The sequence below is a fragment of the Neomonachus schauinslandi genome, chromosome 1, assembly GCF_002201575.2.
Source record: "Neomonachus schauinslandi chromosome 1, ASM220157v2, whole genome shotgun sequence".
NCBI lineage: Eukaryota > Metazoa > Chordata > Mammalia > Carnivora > Phocidae > Neomonachus > Neomonachus schauinslandi.
In genome coordinates, this window is record NC_058403.1 from 210,494,198 (window position 1) to 210,509,763 (window position 15,566).

Below are 15,566 nucleotides of genomic sequence, written 5' to 3' on the forward strand. Positions count from 1 at the left end.
GGGGGGGGGGGGGGGGGGGGGGGGGGGGGGGGGGGGGGGGCGGTACCGGACAGCTGGCCCGATTCCTCCCTCCCCCACCTCCAAGCACTCACCAGGGTCGAAGTTGTCATCCCAATAGTAGGAGAAGAACAGGGCCCCCAGCCCGGTGAGGAGCAGAACCTTCATGGCCAGCCCTGGGTCTGCAGGTTCTGCAGCGGGAGAGAGGACAGGCACAGGCCTGGCCCACAGCCACCCCCATTTCCCCAACTGCGCCTTTGTTTGATGAAGATGCTCCAGGCCCTGCCCTCTCTCCCCTCCATCTCGGCAGCCGCTGCCTAGTTCAGGTCACTACATAGGTTCCCCTGGCCTCTTCAATGGCTTTCTCCCTCCTCGAAGGAGCCAAATGACATCTTGCCTCCCCCTGCTGAACATCTTCCCCATTTCATTTAGGACAAAAGCTGGCCTCCTTGATGGTCAAAAAGGCCCTGCAGGGACCAGCCCCTCTGGCTCACTCTGCTGTTTGCCACACCCGCCTCTTCACTGTTCCTCAGAATCAGCCAGTCTCCAACCTGCCGCAGGGCCTTTGCATTGGCTGTTGCCTCTGCCCAGAATGCTCTTCCCAAATAGAACCCAAGGAGTTGCTCTCTCACTTCTTTGAAGTCAGCACAAAACTGACCTACTCCAAGGGACATTCCCTGGCCTCCTTTTCTAGAGCGCCTCCTGGTCCCTCTCCTTCCCTTGCCTCCCTCTACAACTGCCATCCTCTCAGCACTTGCCACGACCTGAAATTATCCTGACGATTTGTTACATGTTCACTGGCCCTGTTTCCTCCTAGACTGTCAGCTCCATGAGGCAGGAAGGAAACGGAAACCTGATGCTGCTTTGTTCACTGTCGGGTCCTCAGGGCCCCAAACGGTGCGAGACATGCAGTAGGATGCTCAACAGATACCAGACTGACCCTGAGTGATATTAAGAACATTGGAGAGAAGAGCTGGGCGGGGGGCGGGGGGGGGGGGGCAGAAAGACGGCTCTGTCTGGAGACACCCAGAAGGAATCTTAGGGCTCGGTAGGGGACACAGGGGCCTGTGCCATTAGGGTTAAGATGTGACTTCAGCTGTGGGAGTGGATTTACTTGTTCCAGGGAGAAGGTGAAAGAGAGAAACAGGCCAAGTGCTTAACTGCTTTAAGCGGGGGGCAGGTCATGAATCTTCCCTGAGAAAGGCGCAGGACCATCACATCTTGGGGTTTCTGTCATCTGGACTCAGTAGGACAAAGAGGAGAGGGGGACTTCCAGAGCTGAGAGATGGTGGGGTTGGGGTGCCTTCAGGTCTCTAGATCCAGGCCTCAGTCCTTCGCCCCCCACTGCAAAGTTCCGGCTGCCTCTCCCATCCTCCTACACCCTCCCTCCCACCCTATGCTTTTCCGGCAGCCAGAGGGATCTTCCAAAGAAATCTGATGTTCCCCTTCCTGCTCCAAAGCCTCCTAGGGTTCGCCACTGCCCCCCATGGAGACCAAGCTCCTCACCTCAGCCCACAATAACCCGCGGGTCTGGCCCACCTGTCCATCCGCATCTTCCACCATTACTGTCTATGAATCTTTCTCAGCTCTCAGAAAGGTGCACTCGCCCTTCCCCAGTCACGGCAGCCATCCCACCTCAACCCACGTTCCGGGGGAAGCCCCGCGGAGTCCCGCAACTCGACCCTCTTCCCACCTTGACCCCAGCAGCTATGCAGGGCTCCGTGGGGTCGGGCGGATGAACGGCTAGCTGGTTGGCCGTCCGGGTGGATGGATGGATGGTTGGATGGACGGGTGGATGGATGGATGAAGCAGCCGCCTGCGATGGGGGAGGAACTGGGAGAACCAGACCCTCGCAGAACGTACTGGTCTCCTGACCTCGCCAGGCCTCAGTTTCCCCTCTGGACAAAAAGGGCGTGCGACGTGCTGCGCGCTCCCAACCTCGCACTCACCCACTCGGGCCTTAGTTTCTCCCGCCGTCCAGCGGGGCCGGGGTCCGGGCCTGGGAACCCGCAGCGCGCCCCTCGTACCTCCCTAAGCGGCCGCTTCCGCCGGGCCCCCGACCGCGACCCCTCCCTTAGGGTCCGGGTCACGTGACACCAAGCCCACCTCCTCAGGGGGAGTGGCCTAGCCACGGGAACACCGCTCCCGGGCGTTGCCCGGCAACGGCATTCCGCCGGGCTCGCCCCCTCCCGGCACTAGTCCCGGTCCCGGTCCCGCCCCCTGGGCGAAAGCCCCACCCCTGACCAGATCACGTGATACAGGGCCCCGCCTCCTTCGCACAATTCCGCCCGTCGCGTTGCCATGACAACCATGCTATTGGCACACTCTTCCTGGTCCTGGGCCCTCAGTCCCCCGCGCGGGCGCGGGTGGATCTCCCGGGCCCCGACATCTTCTTGGGTCACTTTCAGGCCTCACTCTAGACGCGTGACTCCTCTTTTCCCCCCCACGCCACCCGGGCCGTGTCAGGCCGGACTACATTTCCCAGGAGTCTCGGCGGCTAGGCGAGGCGTCCGGCGCCTCACGGGGCGGTGCTGACTCCCGTTTCCCAGGCAGCTTTACGGCGGACGGGCTCTGGAGATTGCACTTCTCAGAATCCTTTCGCGCCGTCCCTCTCCCGGCGTCTCTGAGCCGTCGCGCGACTTCGACTCCCGCAGGCCTTTGCGACTGACTAGGGCGACTACGCTTCCCAGAGGCCTCTGCGGCGCTATCACCGGAAGCGGCGGGCGAGTGGAGTGTCCTTGCGCGCGGAGCCGAGCGACCATGGTTCCCCGAGTGTGGTCGCTGATGAGGTGCGTCGGGCTGCCGGGCGGGCCCCGAGCCCCCGAGAAAGTCCCCTCCTGTGGGCACTACCTCTGGTTTGCTTCCAACTGGATCTCCGAATTCCGTGCCCCCATCGCCCCTATGGGGAAACTGAGGTTCAGGCGGGGAGGGCCTTCCCGAGATGTCCTGTCGCCTCCTTCCCGCTTCCCAGCGAGCCCTTGCCTCCTGATTGTGTCGGAGTCCCCGCTGCCGCCTCTGTAAGGTGGGAATGCCGCAGGCGCAGTACCAGGAAGTTCATGCGTGCCCAGAGCGACGTATGACACACGGGAAGCGACCAGGGCCACTTGGAAACCCTTCGAGGGTGGCGCGCAGGTCGTGCCTCCCGGGGCTGGAAGGCATAAAGTCAGGGGTCTTAAATCTTCACGGTTCCCTGCTCTGTGTGCGGTATCACCAGTGACCCCTCTTCCTCTCCGGGCCTCAGTTTACCAGTTCAGTGGGGCGCAGTGTAGATTGAGCGTCGTGCACAGTAAGCGCCAGGAACGCCTCTGGGCCCCCCGCGTGCCTTGTTCTTCCGTACTGGCTGCCTGGCTTCAGGTGTGTCACTCCTAGGACCGTGGCACCCGGGAGCCAGCCTCCTCTCCCCGCGTGGGCCTAGAGCCCCGCTGCCGGCCAGCAGTGCCCGAGGAGCTGCTGAGCGGCTGTCCTTCCCTGACCGCAGGTTCCTCATCAAGGGCAGTGTGGCCGGGGGTGCCGTCTACCTGGTGTATGACCAGGAGTTGCTGGGGCCAAGCGACAAGAGCCAGGCTGTCCTTCAGAAGGCTGAGGAGGTAGTCCCCCCAGCCATGTACCAGTTCGGCCAGTACCTGTGTGAGCAGACGGGTCTGAAGATGCCCCAGGTACCCTGGGGCTGGGAGTGAGGCTAAGGCTTGGTGGGAGGAGGGTGTCAGTTCTGGGGTGGCTCTTGGTCCCTGGTCCCTTCAGCCCTGCCTGGTATCCTCGGCCCTGGGCTTTGTGCTGCTCTTCCCTGCCTCGGGAAGGGGCTGGGGCTGCTGGCCGGGCCCTTCCCTTTTCACCTGCCCCTTCTCCCCTCTCTTCCCAGCTCCCAGCCCCTCCAAAGTTTAACTTTCACATCCGCGACACCTGGAATTCAGGTAGGCCCTGGTCCCTGTGCTTGGGGGGTGGCCCCTGATACCCCCCAGCCTAGCACCCCCTACCACCGCTTCCTGGTCATTCCTTTCCGTTGCTCCCCTTGCTGCTCCGTGCAGCTCCCACAGACCTAAAAGAGGAAAAGGGGTGGAGATTTTCAGGGAGGTGTGAGCAAAGTGGAGCCTCCTTGGAGGATGGGTCACATTGGAGCTCATCGTGTGACCTAGACAAGAGGAGGCCCTGCCCCACTCTGCCTGTTTCCGCGTGTGGAACTGATGAACCTGGAACGGGTGCCTCTAAAAGCCTCGCAGAGCTAGGGTTTCCGGGGGGCTGGTGTTGGTGGACTAAAGCGGGGGGCTGAAGGCGCTGGGCCCTCCCTCTCCACAGGCATCATTACGGTGATGTCGGCCCTGTCGGCGGCCCCCTCCAAGGCCCGCGAGTACTCCAAGGAGGGCTGGGCGTACCTGAAGGAGCGAACCAAGTAGCCTGTCAGAAGAGGCCACCTGCCCCGGTCAGGAACAGGGGCAGGGGCACCATAGACCCTGAGACTCCAGACTGGGACTGGGACCCCACTCCAAGGGCAGCTCCTGGCCTTGCCAGCCCAATAAAGGACTTTGGAAGAAGTGCTCCCCGACCCGTGTGCTGGCCCCGGGGACTGGGGTGGCCTGGCTGGTGCCCAGAGCGCAGGAGCCTGGGCTTCTGGCACCTAGCAGCTCTTCAGGGCCTGACCTTGCCCCCAGGCCTGGGTTCACCCCTTCGCTCTCCGGGGCCCTGCCTGCTGGGCCCCCAACCTGGTATGGGGATGGGGAGCAGACACTTGGCCCTGGCGCTCCATTGACTGTGCTCAGGGCCCAGGAATGGGTTGAGGAAGTACTGAGGGCCAGCCCAGGTTAGGGATGTCTGCTCGTGGAGGGCTGAGCCAGGGTGGGGCATTCTGGACGTTGGGACTCGGTAGACTGGGCACAATTCATCAGTTCATCTCTCCACATGGCCAGGAGTTCCTGTGGACACTGAGCCTACATCTGGCTCAGCTCGCTGATCACCTGTCTCGTCTGGTCCTGGCCCTCCCTTGCCTGCTCCCTACCCGCATTCTACCCTCTCCCCACAATCTGGGGATACCTGGGACCACAGGCTTCCTGTCATTACAGTGGGTGGGGGGCTCCCGCACCCAGAGAGGTTCTGCCCTCCCTGCATCCCCTGCTCCCCTGGGAAGGCTTTCCCGCCCCACACTGGGTCAGCTGCCTGGTGACCTGAATGTTCCCCCCGCCCCAACCCCTGGGGGCTGAATCGCCGGGAGGGTGGGCCCTGGGAATACTCCCAGCCCGGAGGACATCCCACCGTGATGGCGGTGGGAGGAAACCTGTTTCGCAGATGACGGCAGGTAGAAGGTGGGCTTGGCTGGGAGCCCGAGACTTGCCTAGGATGCCGCTCCAGGAGCATGGAGCAGGCCTGGCCAATGGTGCCCTGAGCTGACACGGGATCCCCCTGTTTCTAAGAGTTCTGGGGGTTATGTTGCTTGGTCTGGGGGACAGAGCTCACCAAGGCCCGTGAACTAGGAGAGGACAGCGGTTACCGGTGAGGAAAGCAGAGACCAGAAGCCAAGACGTTGCCCAGGCTCTCCGGGGATGAGAAGCTCGTGTGTCCACGGGAGCTGTGGGGAGGAGTGTGGGGGGGGGATGGGTGGCCTGGCCTGGGGTGTTTGGGGAGGCAGAGCCCCGTTGTGTGCCACTCTACTCTCCAGGAAGAGTCTCTGGCTGGGTCTCCCATGTCCAGCGTGGCGCCTGCCCGCTCATGTGCTGGGCCACGGCAAGGAGACGAGCAGGTCCAGGGCAAGGGCAGCGTGGGAACATCCCTGATCCCGGGGGCTGCCTGGGGGGAAGCCAGCCCTGGGTCGGGGCTGAGCCCTGTGACCCACCCCTGGCTGGCACCCTCCACCGAGCCCTTCCCGCAGCCCAGGGAAGGGGGCCGACCGTGGGCTCCGTTTACAGGTGGAGAAGGTTGTGCGCAGCCTGGAACCCGGGGAGTTAGCTTCAACCCTCCCCGGGGTGCAGGATTTCCAGGTGCCTCACCCCAATGGACCCAGTCCTGGGCCCTCGAAGACAGGAGGGTTTGTGCTCAGGGCACATGGGGCTGGGGCCGTGGCATGTGCTCCACAAGGTCCCTGAAGCCTCGGGACCCCGCCATCATCACTACCACCATTTTACAGAGACTGAGGCCGACCTGGGCCGGGGGGGGACCTGCCAGGGCCTCCCTGCCACACTCTGCCAACTCCCGGCAATGCCCACAGGAAGGGAATCCAGCCCTTATAGGTCAGGAGGGAGCCACAGAAGGAACATGCTTGTGCTCATGCCCATGCGGGCGGCCGAGCCTGCAGCCCCAGCCGCACTGCTCACAAGAGTGACTGCAGCCCCCGGAGGACGCCCGTGTCAGGGGTGGAGGGGGCTGCGAGGTGGGGGCTCCAGAGAAGCAGAAATGGCTGGGGGCGGGTCCGGGGGCGGCTGGGCAGGCAGGCAGGGCTTTGGGAAGGCACAGGTGTGCACAGTGAGGGCTGGCAGAGGGGCACGCGGTTTAAGGGTGAGAGAGGGTGACGGAAAGGGCTGAGCAGGATGCACCTGTTTGAGAACACAGAGCAGGCAGGGCTGGGTCATCTCACAGAAGCGACACACGTACCCTGGGCCCCCCTGGATAACCTGGATAATTCTCCATCTCCAGGTCCTTAACTGAATCCTGGCTGCAAAGGCCCTTTTGTCGGGTTAGGTGCCATGCGTAGATTTCAGAGATTAGGGTGGGGACACCTCGGGCCCCTTCCGGAGGGGGCTTATTTGGCCCACCGCAGAGTCTGAAGGCTGGGTCACGTGTCTGTCTTCCCCCAGACAGGGCTGGACTCCACCAGCTCGCTTCCACAGACCAAGAGGCAGCAGGCCTCCCCGTCACCCCAACTCCCCTGTATGGGTGGGCCCGGCCTCCCTCCCCAGCACTATGGCCACAGATGCCGGGCCCCAGGAGACCAGAGTCTGGCTGACCTGGGGAGGCAGCACACTGCTGTCAGATCTTAGCCCGCTGGGATGCAGTTCCACTTAGGAGATCCTAGGAGTCAAAGCCACAGACGTGGGGAGTTGATGGGGGGGGGCATGGGGGCAGGGTGTGTGAGCCCGGGGACAGTTGGGTTGGGGAAGATGAAAGGTTCTGCAGACGGAGGCCAGGGATGGCTGCACAGCAGCGTGCAAATACGAATGCCTCCGAGCTGTACACTTAGAAGTGGTTAGAATGGGAAATTTCACGTTCTGTGTATTTTCCCCGCATTACAAAAAAGCACAGCGGCTTGCCTGTTCAGCAAGGGCTGGGCGTGTCCTGGACATGGAGGCAGAGCGTGGGGGACAGAACCACCTGAGGTACATCAAAGGGCCCAGGATGGGGAAGAGGGACCAAATGGCCACAATCCCCTGAACTCCGGACCTGGGCTCACGTAGGCCAAGAGGGTGCGCAGTCAGCAAAGGGCTTCTGGAAACCCTAACAGCCCCTTAAAGCTGCCCCTTCCGTCTTTCCCTGAAGGAAGAGCCGTGGCCCAGCAACGCCAAGTATAATTAACACGAAGAGGAGAAATAAAAAGAGAAAACGCTTTAAATAAAGGGTATGTGAACAGAAACACATTTATTACAAAAAAACAAAAAAAATCAAAAAAACAAAAAAAAAACACAAACATTCACATTGTATTGAGCTACAATATGGCAGCAGATAAAAAAAATTATTGTACACAGTTTAAGATAACTCCTAACAGAACATATTCCTGTAGCCACGTGACAAAACACGGGGATCCAAGCACTTAGTAGCGGCGAGTGAAGCGGGTGTCGTTGGGTCGGCTCCCCCGGTTCTGTCCTCCAAAGCCCCCCTGCATTCCACCGCGAGGGATCACGTGGCCCCGCGAGGCCCCACCGGGGGCAAAGCTGCCGCGCCTACGACCAATACGGATCCCGGGTTACAGAGGCCGTGCCCCTGCGTCGGCCCTGCCGGCACTTTTAAACCTTCTCCCAGGTGAGCCAACATGCAGAGGAGACCGGGAGGAGGACAAGCAGCATGAACACTTACCCTGACATCCCTCCCCGGTTCATCATGTGACCCGGCCCAGAGTGACCAGACATACTTCTTTCGCCACCTACAAAACAAGAAATACAGTTCAAACAGCGCCTCCGAGCGTAGTGCGTGGAGATGAGGACCCCAACACGGGGCTCGTGTGACTCCAGTCCCTTTCCCGAGCCACCCAGTCAACCCAGAACCCGCAGATCCCGGCCAAGGCATCAGCACACGAACCGCACACACCTGCTGTCCTAAGTCAAGGCAGAGAGGAGTGAACGTCCTCCGTTCCCCGCCCGCCCACGTCCAGTCAGTGATGAGCAAGACCCCGTGGTCTTGGGGAGAGCAGAGAAAGCTCTTCCTGCCTCAAGAAGCTGCTTGAGCTTTCCAGACGCTTCTCCACAAAGACAGACACACCCCGGCCGAGAGCCAGGCCTTACCTTGCCACCTCTTGTGGTCCCTGTCTATCATGCCTCCATCAGCAGCACCCTGCCACGCACGGTCATCCTCTATTCTTCGGCCATGGTCCCCCCAGTCACGTCTGCCCCTTGGAAAAAGAGATCTCTGATTTGGATTGCCCCCTTCTCTGCCTTTCACAGTGGGAGGGGTGGTGGGTTCTGGAAGGTGCATTTAACATTCTGTGTGTCCAGTCCCCATCGCTTTTGGGGTGGGGGTCCGTGGGAAACGGGACCTGGCTCTCCAGGCTGCTCAGGGCTCTGAGGCGGCCCGAGCGGAGGCCAGTGCGCTGGGTCAGGGGCCCGGCCCTCATCTTTCCCTGAGACCGAGGATCCTCAGTTGGACACATCAATCCTGCCAGAGATGTGTGAGGCCTGCGCAAGCACGGCGGGGTGCAGGACACAAACCTGGGTGGAGGAGGCAGCCCCCGGCCCTCGCTCATCCTCTTGTCAGAGCCGTATCCGCCCCACCCGTCGCGGGAGTCCCGCCCATGTCGCTCTGGTCCTCCGTGGCGTTCGGGGTAATGCTGGATGTTAAAGAACCAGAACAAAAAGAAAGCTTCGGTATCGAGCCTGGATCCCAAGGCCGTTGGGGCAACAAGCTAATAATCACAATGACGAGAGTTCAGAAGTGCTGCTAAGCACTAGACACGTGGTCTTGTGCCACACAGGCCTTTAGCCTGCATGACAGCCACGTCCCCGAAGTCCGCCTGGGCACTAGCAAGGACAGTCGAAAAATGGAGTCACAGAATGGAGAAAGAAACTGAGGGCTGAGATCCACCCTAATCCAAGTGGAGAGAACTCAGGCACTAAGGAGACAAGGGCGCTGGGCCTAGTAAACTGCCCTGCGCCAAGAACAGACAATGCTATGCCGGGTGCATGTGCTCCGGCCCCGCAGAACCACCAGAACAGCAGGGCCACCAGGGATCCTTTACCACGACTCATCCTGGGCCTGACGCCCCTGGCCAGCCCACGGCCAGCCCACCGCCAGCCGCCCTGGGGCCCCGCTTGTGGAAACAGCTTGCTGGCACAGGCCACACGAATGCCTGACCCCGTTCCGGGTGCCATCTGAAGGAAGGATGGAAGAGAAAGCCTCCTATTCTAGGAAAAGCTTTATTTGTTTTAAATATTTATTTGAGAGAGCAAGCGAGCATGTGGGGGCCGGGGGGGGGCAGAGAGAGAGAGAAGCCCAAACGGACTCCCCCCTTAACGTGGAGCCCGACACGGGGCTTCATCCCGCAACCCTGAGATCACCACCTGAGCCCAAACCAAAAGTCGGACACTTAACTGACTGCGCCCCCCAGGCGCCCCTAGGAAAAGGGGTTTGAAATAAATGCCCACTCATCCTTCACCTGAATCCTGCCCCTGCTCTCAGAGAGCCGGTGAGGTGGCTTTGGTTCCACCGTTGCTCTCACTGTCCCATGAATCCAACCTGCGGCCCTGGCCCTCTCTTGGGCCAGGATCACACTCTGAGTGAGAAGACCGAGAAAGGAATCCTGGTCACGAAGCCCCTGGATGAATGCCCCGGCCGCCCTGTGGCTGTTCCCAGCCATGCTTATCTTACCCATTAAACCAGGAAGTCCCTGAGGCCAGAGCAGGCTCGCGCTCACACCGGGAGCCCTAACCACTGTGCTCCACTCCTTGCTTCCCCTGGCCTCTCGTTCCCAAATGTGTGCAGACATCTCCCTCAACAGAAGGGGGGTGGGGGGGACCACTGTACACGATGGACAAAATACAGCATTGTTCCTTCCAGGAGCAAAACCAAAAGCCAAAGCGCAAGTCGGTGCTGCCACTTGGAGCAAGAGCCGAGCAAATGAGACCCCAAAGTAACACTTCCATAAAGAACCTTCAAAACACAGCACCTTTTTAAAAAATCACAGCTTGTGATTTAAACCGCTTCCTTTACTTTTAGACAAACAAAAATAATAAAGAATAATCAGGGCGCCTGGGTGGCTCAGTGAGTTAAGCATCTGCCTTCGGCTCAGGTCATGATCCCAGGGTCCTGGGATCGAGCCCCATGTTGGGCTCCCTGCTCAGCGGGGAGCCTGCTTCTCCCTCTGCCCCTCCCACTGGCTTGTGCGCGCTCTAATGAATAAATAAAATCTTAAAAAAAAAAAAAAAGAATAATCTTTTATCAATAGCCTTCTAAAAACAGAAAGCTGACAGAACACTTTTCATACGAAGCCCACTTCCAGCTCTCCCTGGTATTTCACCACATAGCCACGCTCTTCTGTCCAACCGACCACCCCATGTGAGGGTTCAGCAAGACCAGAAAGCTTGTGGCAGTGTTCCCCTTCTGTGTCCCCTGTCCCCACCTGCCATCCAGGGCTGCACTGGGGTCTTATTTAGGACAGTGTGCAAGACGAAAAGCACCCTTTTGGTTTCAGCAGCGCTTTAGTTACTAACAACAATGGGCAAGGGAGGCCGCAGAGACCAGGAGGTCCACGTGAGGGACTGTGCTAGCATGGCTATCGGCCCACTGGGTCCCACTCCCTTGTGCAGGAGAGGAAGCACCCTCGATTTCCAGCTGGAGACAAGTGCTGGCACCAGGATGCGACTGGTTCTGGTTCTGGAGCCTGAGACATTTGACCACCGCACTCAACTTTACCAAAGAGAAACAGAAGACCAAGTGTACATTCAGCTGCATCTCAGGTTTACCTCCAGGAGTAGAGAAAAAGGAATTATGTGAGGATTCCTCCGGAGGTGGCAAAAGAACCCCCTCCAGCTGGCCAAGGAAGGCAGCCGTGCCCTCAGGAAGAGGGAGGAGAAAGCCGAATGGAGCGGTCTGTGCTAGAGGCAGGGAAAGGAAACTCCCGGGGTGGCAATTCTGCCCAATGATGCCCTGACCACACCCTTCCCTCAGTCCCCCTGATGTTCCAAGTAAACCCACGAAAGTCAATGCTCTTTGGGGAAGTTCTCAAGCTAAATCTAAGACAGGAAAAAGGAGCCAATCAAGCCTATTTTCTGATGCCATCAATCTGCAGAGCGCAGGGTGTGGCCAAGACTAAGCTGCTTTCCAAGGCTCCACGGGCAGGGGGACCCAAGTCAGCCAGCACTGCTCGACCTCCGCGGCCCTGGACTTGCACGTGCTCAGCTGTGCAGCGCACGACCATCCAGCAGAGCCCGTCTGATGCGCTTGGCCAAGGCTCTTTAGCCGTTAGTACAGGGCATTATTACTCTTATTTACAGGTGGACAGAACTTCAGGGTCAAGGCCTAAAGAGGCTCCAGGATAAACAACTCCTCCTCCTCAGTTGAGGAGGGAGAAAACACGCCGAAGGAGGGAGAATTGATCCCACGGCAAAAACAGGATACAACTGGAGTATCTGACTCACCTGTCCTTCTCTTTCTCCCATCATAGATCTTGAACCTTCTCTCCTGAAAAAGGCAATTTACATAAAAATGTTAGGGAAAGAAAAATAGGTCGGTTAGGCCCCCCACAAACAAAACATTTCCCAAATGGAAACCAGGTAATTCATGCTCTAATGGTTCGAGTGGGCCCGTAAAGCCTAGAAGGGCCAACCCTAGTTCTTCAGCATTCAGAAAAAGAGGAGAGGAGGGGCGCCTGGGTGGCTCAGTCGTTAAGCGTCTGCCTTCGGCTCAGGTCATGGATCCCAGGGTCCTGGGATCAAGCCCCGCATTAGGATCCCTGCTCAGCAGGAAGCCTGCTTCTCCCTCTCCCACTCCCCCCTGCTTGTGTTACCTCTCTCACGGTCTCTAATAAATAAATAAAAATCTTAAAAAAAAAAAAGAAAGAAAGAAAGAGAAGAGTAGACAGCAAGGGGGCCGGCAGGGCCAGGGGGGCCTGGCTGACCTGTCGACGGAGTGGTCAGGGTAGCGGCCCCGGTCCCTGTGGTCAAAGTCGTGGAAGCGGTCCTGGCGGTTGAAGTCAGAGTGGTAGCGCTCATCCAGGGCGGCCCGCTTTGCTTCTGGCCAATAGGCGTCGTCTCTCCTGGAAGGGGAAGGAGTAAGTGCAATTTCTCCTCCACCTTCATGACCTTTGGGGAAGTAGGTGAACCGGACCCTCAACTGGTCCTTGGCTCCTATTACTTCACAAGCTGAGAGGGGCTGGCAGGGTGATGTGGAATCCGACTGGAAGCCTCTGTTCTATTTCGTCTAACGTGCCCCGCTTCCCCTACACAGAACCTTGGTTTCCCTGACAGGAGGGCAGGTGGGCACACCTCTGCAGGTCGCCTCTGGGAGTAGCACACTGCCTCGATCTATGAGGACAGCAAGCGTGAGCGGGGACCTCGAGCTCTCCCTAGCACATGGTCTCTCCTCCAACGTGGACCTGACCCAGCAGACACCAGTGCGAGAGCTTTGAGAAGCACTCGGAAACATACAGTTTCAAAACACTTAGGACCATAATGAACTCCCAGCATCAGTATTTTGCACAAAGGCCAGAAGTCCTAAAATAACTTGAAGGCCCTCAAAAGCAGCCCTGCTGAATATTACATGGGGACCTCTCTAACCAACGCAGTTGAGAAAAGATGAACACAAACTGTGTTTTGTGGGGATGCAGGTGGAAAAGCTTTGATCAGATCAATGCTGGGACTACCACCCCCGACTCCCAACAGCAGGTTTGAAATCAGGCCTGTTTTTCACTGGGGCTAACCTTTTAGTATTCACACATCACATCGGTATGTCCAGAAAATAAAAAATTGTTCTCTGAATAAACCAGGTCCCTACAGTGATGACAAAGCCTAGAAAGGGGGCCCGAAGGAGGGGTTTCTTGGTCTCTGGCCACCCGCTTAGCACTCGGGTGTCACGTGCGGCTCTGGGAGTCCGCACTCCTTCCTCGGCGGTTTGCGCTAGGACTTGAAAGTGAGGCTTTACTAGGCACTGCTTTGCGCAACTATTTCTCCACCGACCTGTAACCATGTCTCACGTTCCCGACGACGTAAAGGACATCAAATTGGGCTGCAGCATGCACCTGTGCTGCCTTTCAAACAAAACTCTCCCATTAACATGCTCTTGGGACCCATACCCTCGTTCTAAACAGCCCAGGCCACCGCTAGGGTGGGCTGAGAGCCGCTCCACTTAGCTCCACTTACCGGCCATCCACGTCGTAGGGCCTCCGCACCGCAGGCCGCCGCTCCTGCTCGTAGCGCAGCTCCTGCTGGCGCCGCAGCTCCTCGCGCTCGCGGTGGATGCGCTCCTGCTCCCGCCGCCGCTCGTGCTCCACGTGCATGCGCTCGCGCTCCAGCCGCTCGCGCTCCATGCGCTCGCGCTCCAGCCGGTGCCGGTGGAAGGCCAGCCGCTCGCGGGCAATCTCCAGCCGCTCGCGCTCCTCCCGCTCCCACTGCGCCTGCATGCGCTGCTCCCACTCACTGCGCTCACGCACCCTGCGGGAGAGTAGCAGCTGGAGGGGCCGCGGGCCTGCCCTGGAGCTCGGCAGAAACGCGAACTCGGGGCTGTGCCTCCCCCTACGGGACTCCAGCTCTCGCAGGCCCGATGACGAGAGGGCAAGGCGGGCAGCGGGCCTGGAATGCCAGCGCGGGCCCCGCCCCAGCCACGTTCCTGCCTGGCGGGTCATCGGGGCAAAGAGGCGTGTGCACGTAGAGGGGCAGCTAGAATAGGAGCTCAGCCTCACTCCCTGAAATTTTTTCTAGAGCTCAACATCTCATTCCATGAAACAGCCGATTAAAACTAAGCAACAGAACATCCTTTTCATAGCGAACTAAGTCTCAATGAAAACCTCTGCTCCCTAACCCGTGAGCTTCAATGAGTCACCAGGGAACGGGGCGAACCTTTGGACGCGGCTGTAGAAGTGCAGACGAGCTGACCGACCAGCGGGGGCCTGAGGCGGCAGCGAGAGGGGCCGGCAAGGCTGTGCGGGACCCCCGGCTGCTACTCTGTCCCCAGTGATAGCAACCGCACCCCAGCGCGTTTCCTCCCGGCGCCCCGTGCGGGTGACGGCGAGCAGCCGGGGGACACGGCTGCCGGGCTGTCTCCCCCCAGCCCTGGCCACGCACTTCCAGATACATGTCTGTACCCGCAGAAATGCATACTCCAGCCTCACCGTGCCCGTGGTCTGGACCAGAATAGCTACTCTTCTCACGTGCACCCCAATGCCCAGTGAGGCTGAGCCACGCTGCACGGCTGGCGGCGTCTGACCTGTCCCTTCGGGCAACTCTCTTCTGTCCGCTTTTCCTGTCAGGTTACTTTTGCCTTGTTACAGTGATTTCAAATCACGTTTATTCCCATCTCTCACGTGTCTTTCACGAAATGAACAGAAGTTACATTCTTATTTAGTTGACTTCTCCTTCCAACCCTAAACTCCTGAATATACTTACCTCTAACTTCATACAAATGCAGACGTCATGTTTACATTCAGTCACCAGTTTATGGTGACTGTTTTATCACTGACGTGAGCTGGAGACCCAAAGTGCTGTCTAAAGAACAGCCAAGTGACCTGAAGCTATTTGGGGGAGTCCACCCTTTTGTCACTAGTGAGAAATGTCCCTTTTGACATATTACAGTCCCACACGCACATGGGTCAGGTCCGTGGCTCTATTTGCCAGTTACTTCAACAAAAGTGCCTTCTGCCTTGCCCTTGGAAGCAGGAAGCTTACCCCCCTACTCATTCTCACTCTGCCAATATTACTAATGATTTTTTTTAAATTCCTAAGTTGAGGGGCGCCTGGGGGGCTCAGTCAGTGGAGCGTCCAAGTCTTGGTTTCAGCTCAGGTCATGATCTCTGGGTCACGAGATCGAGCCCCATGGTGGGCTCTGCACTCAGCGGGGAGTCTGTTTGATATTCCCTCTGCTCCCCACCCACCCCCTAAAATAAATAAATCTTTAAAAATAAAAAAGAATTGTTTCTTGATAGGAAAAATTAACTGTCATGACTCTCTCCCTGCATATGTTCCACTGTTTCTCGTTTTCCCTTTCCGCAGCTTCTGGAGCACATTTGGTATGTTTGTTAACGAGCACTACTGCACCAAGAAGGCATTCCAACTCCCTGCCGTTCCCTTCCATAATCTTCAAAAAGAGACGGGCCTATCTGCATGAGAAGATCATTGGGAAAAAACCACAGGACGAAAGCCAAAGGAGCCAAGAGGTTTAAAGCAATATTCCACAGACAGGGGACTTTGGAACTATCCCCCTAGGACTACGATTATAACCAGTCCAGAGAT

The 15,566-nt window shown here is 58.5% G+C and overlaps 3 protein-coding genes across 10 annotated transcripts in view; 1 reads left to right on the plus strand and 2 right to left on the minus strand.

Moving 5' to 3' along the window:
- Nucleotides 1-165, minus strand: part of HSD11B1L (hydroxysteroid 11-beta dehydrogenase 1 like) — a 2,998-nt gene extending 2,833 nt beyond the window's left edge. For both annotated transcript variants that reach the window (XM_044918471.1, XM_021705064.2), the window contains exon 1: nt 93-165. In XM_044918471.1, the coding sequence (XP_044774406.1) occupies nt 93-165 (73 nt within the window). The remainder of the gene's footprint in view (nt 1-92) is intronic.
- Nucleotides 166-2,551: 2,386 nt separating this feature from the next.
- Nucleotides 2,552-4,551, plus strand: MICOS13 (mitochondrial contact site and cristae organizing system subunit 13). The gene is made up of 4 exons (XM_021705065.1): nt 2,552-2,786; nt 3,476-3,653; nt 3,857-3,908; nt 4,291-4,551. The coding sequence occupies exons 1-4, from the start codon at nt 2,758-2,760 to the stop codon at nt 4,386-4,388; spliced, it is 357 nt and encodes a 118-aa protein (XP_021560740.1). The 5' UTR covers nt 2,552-2,757; the 3' UTR covers nt 4,389-4,551.
- Nucleotides 4,552-7,535: 2,984 nt separating this feature from the next.
- The window catches only part of SAFB (scaffold attachment factor B), a 37,039-nt gene continuing 29,008 nt past the window's right edge, over nt 7,536-15,566 (minus strand). For 2 of the 7 annotated variants that reach the window (XM_044916513.1, XM_044916477.1), the window contains 7 exons: nt 13,482-13,772; nt 12,242-12,376; nt 11,763-11,805; nt 8,838-8,956; nt 8,415-8,521; nt 7,990-8,056; nt 7,536-7,856 (listed from right to left, as the gene is read on the minus strand). In XM_044916513.1, coding sequence (XP_044772448.1) covers nt 7,727-7,856; nt 7,990-8,056; nt 8,415-8,521; nt 8,838-8,956; nt 11,763-11,805; nt 12,242-12,376; nt 13,482-13,772 — 892 coding nt within the window. In that variant the 3' untranslated portion in view covers nt 7,536-7,726. Of the gene's footprint in view, nt 7,857-7,989; nt 8,057-8,414; nt 8,957-11,762; nt 11,806-12,241; nt 12,380-13,481; nt 13,773-15,566 lie in introns of those variants that run through there. The other 5 variants (XM_044916413.1, XM_044916545.1, XM_044916490.1 and 2 more) reach the window with 4 other exon arrangements.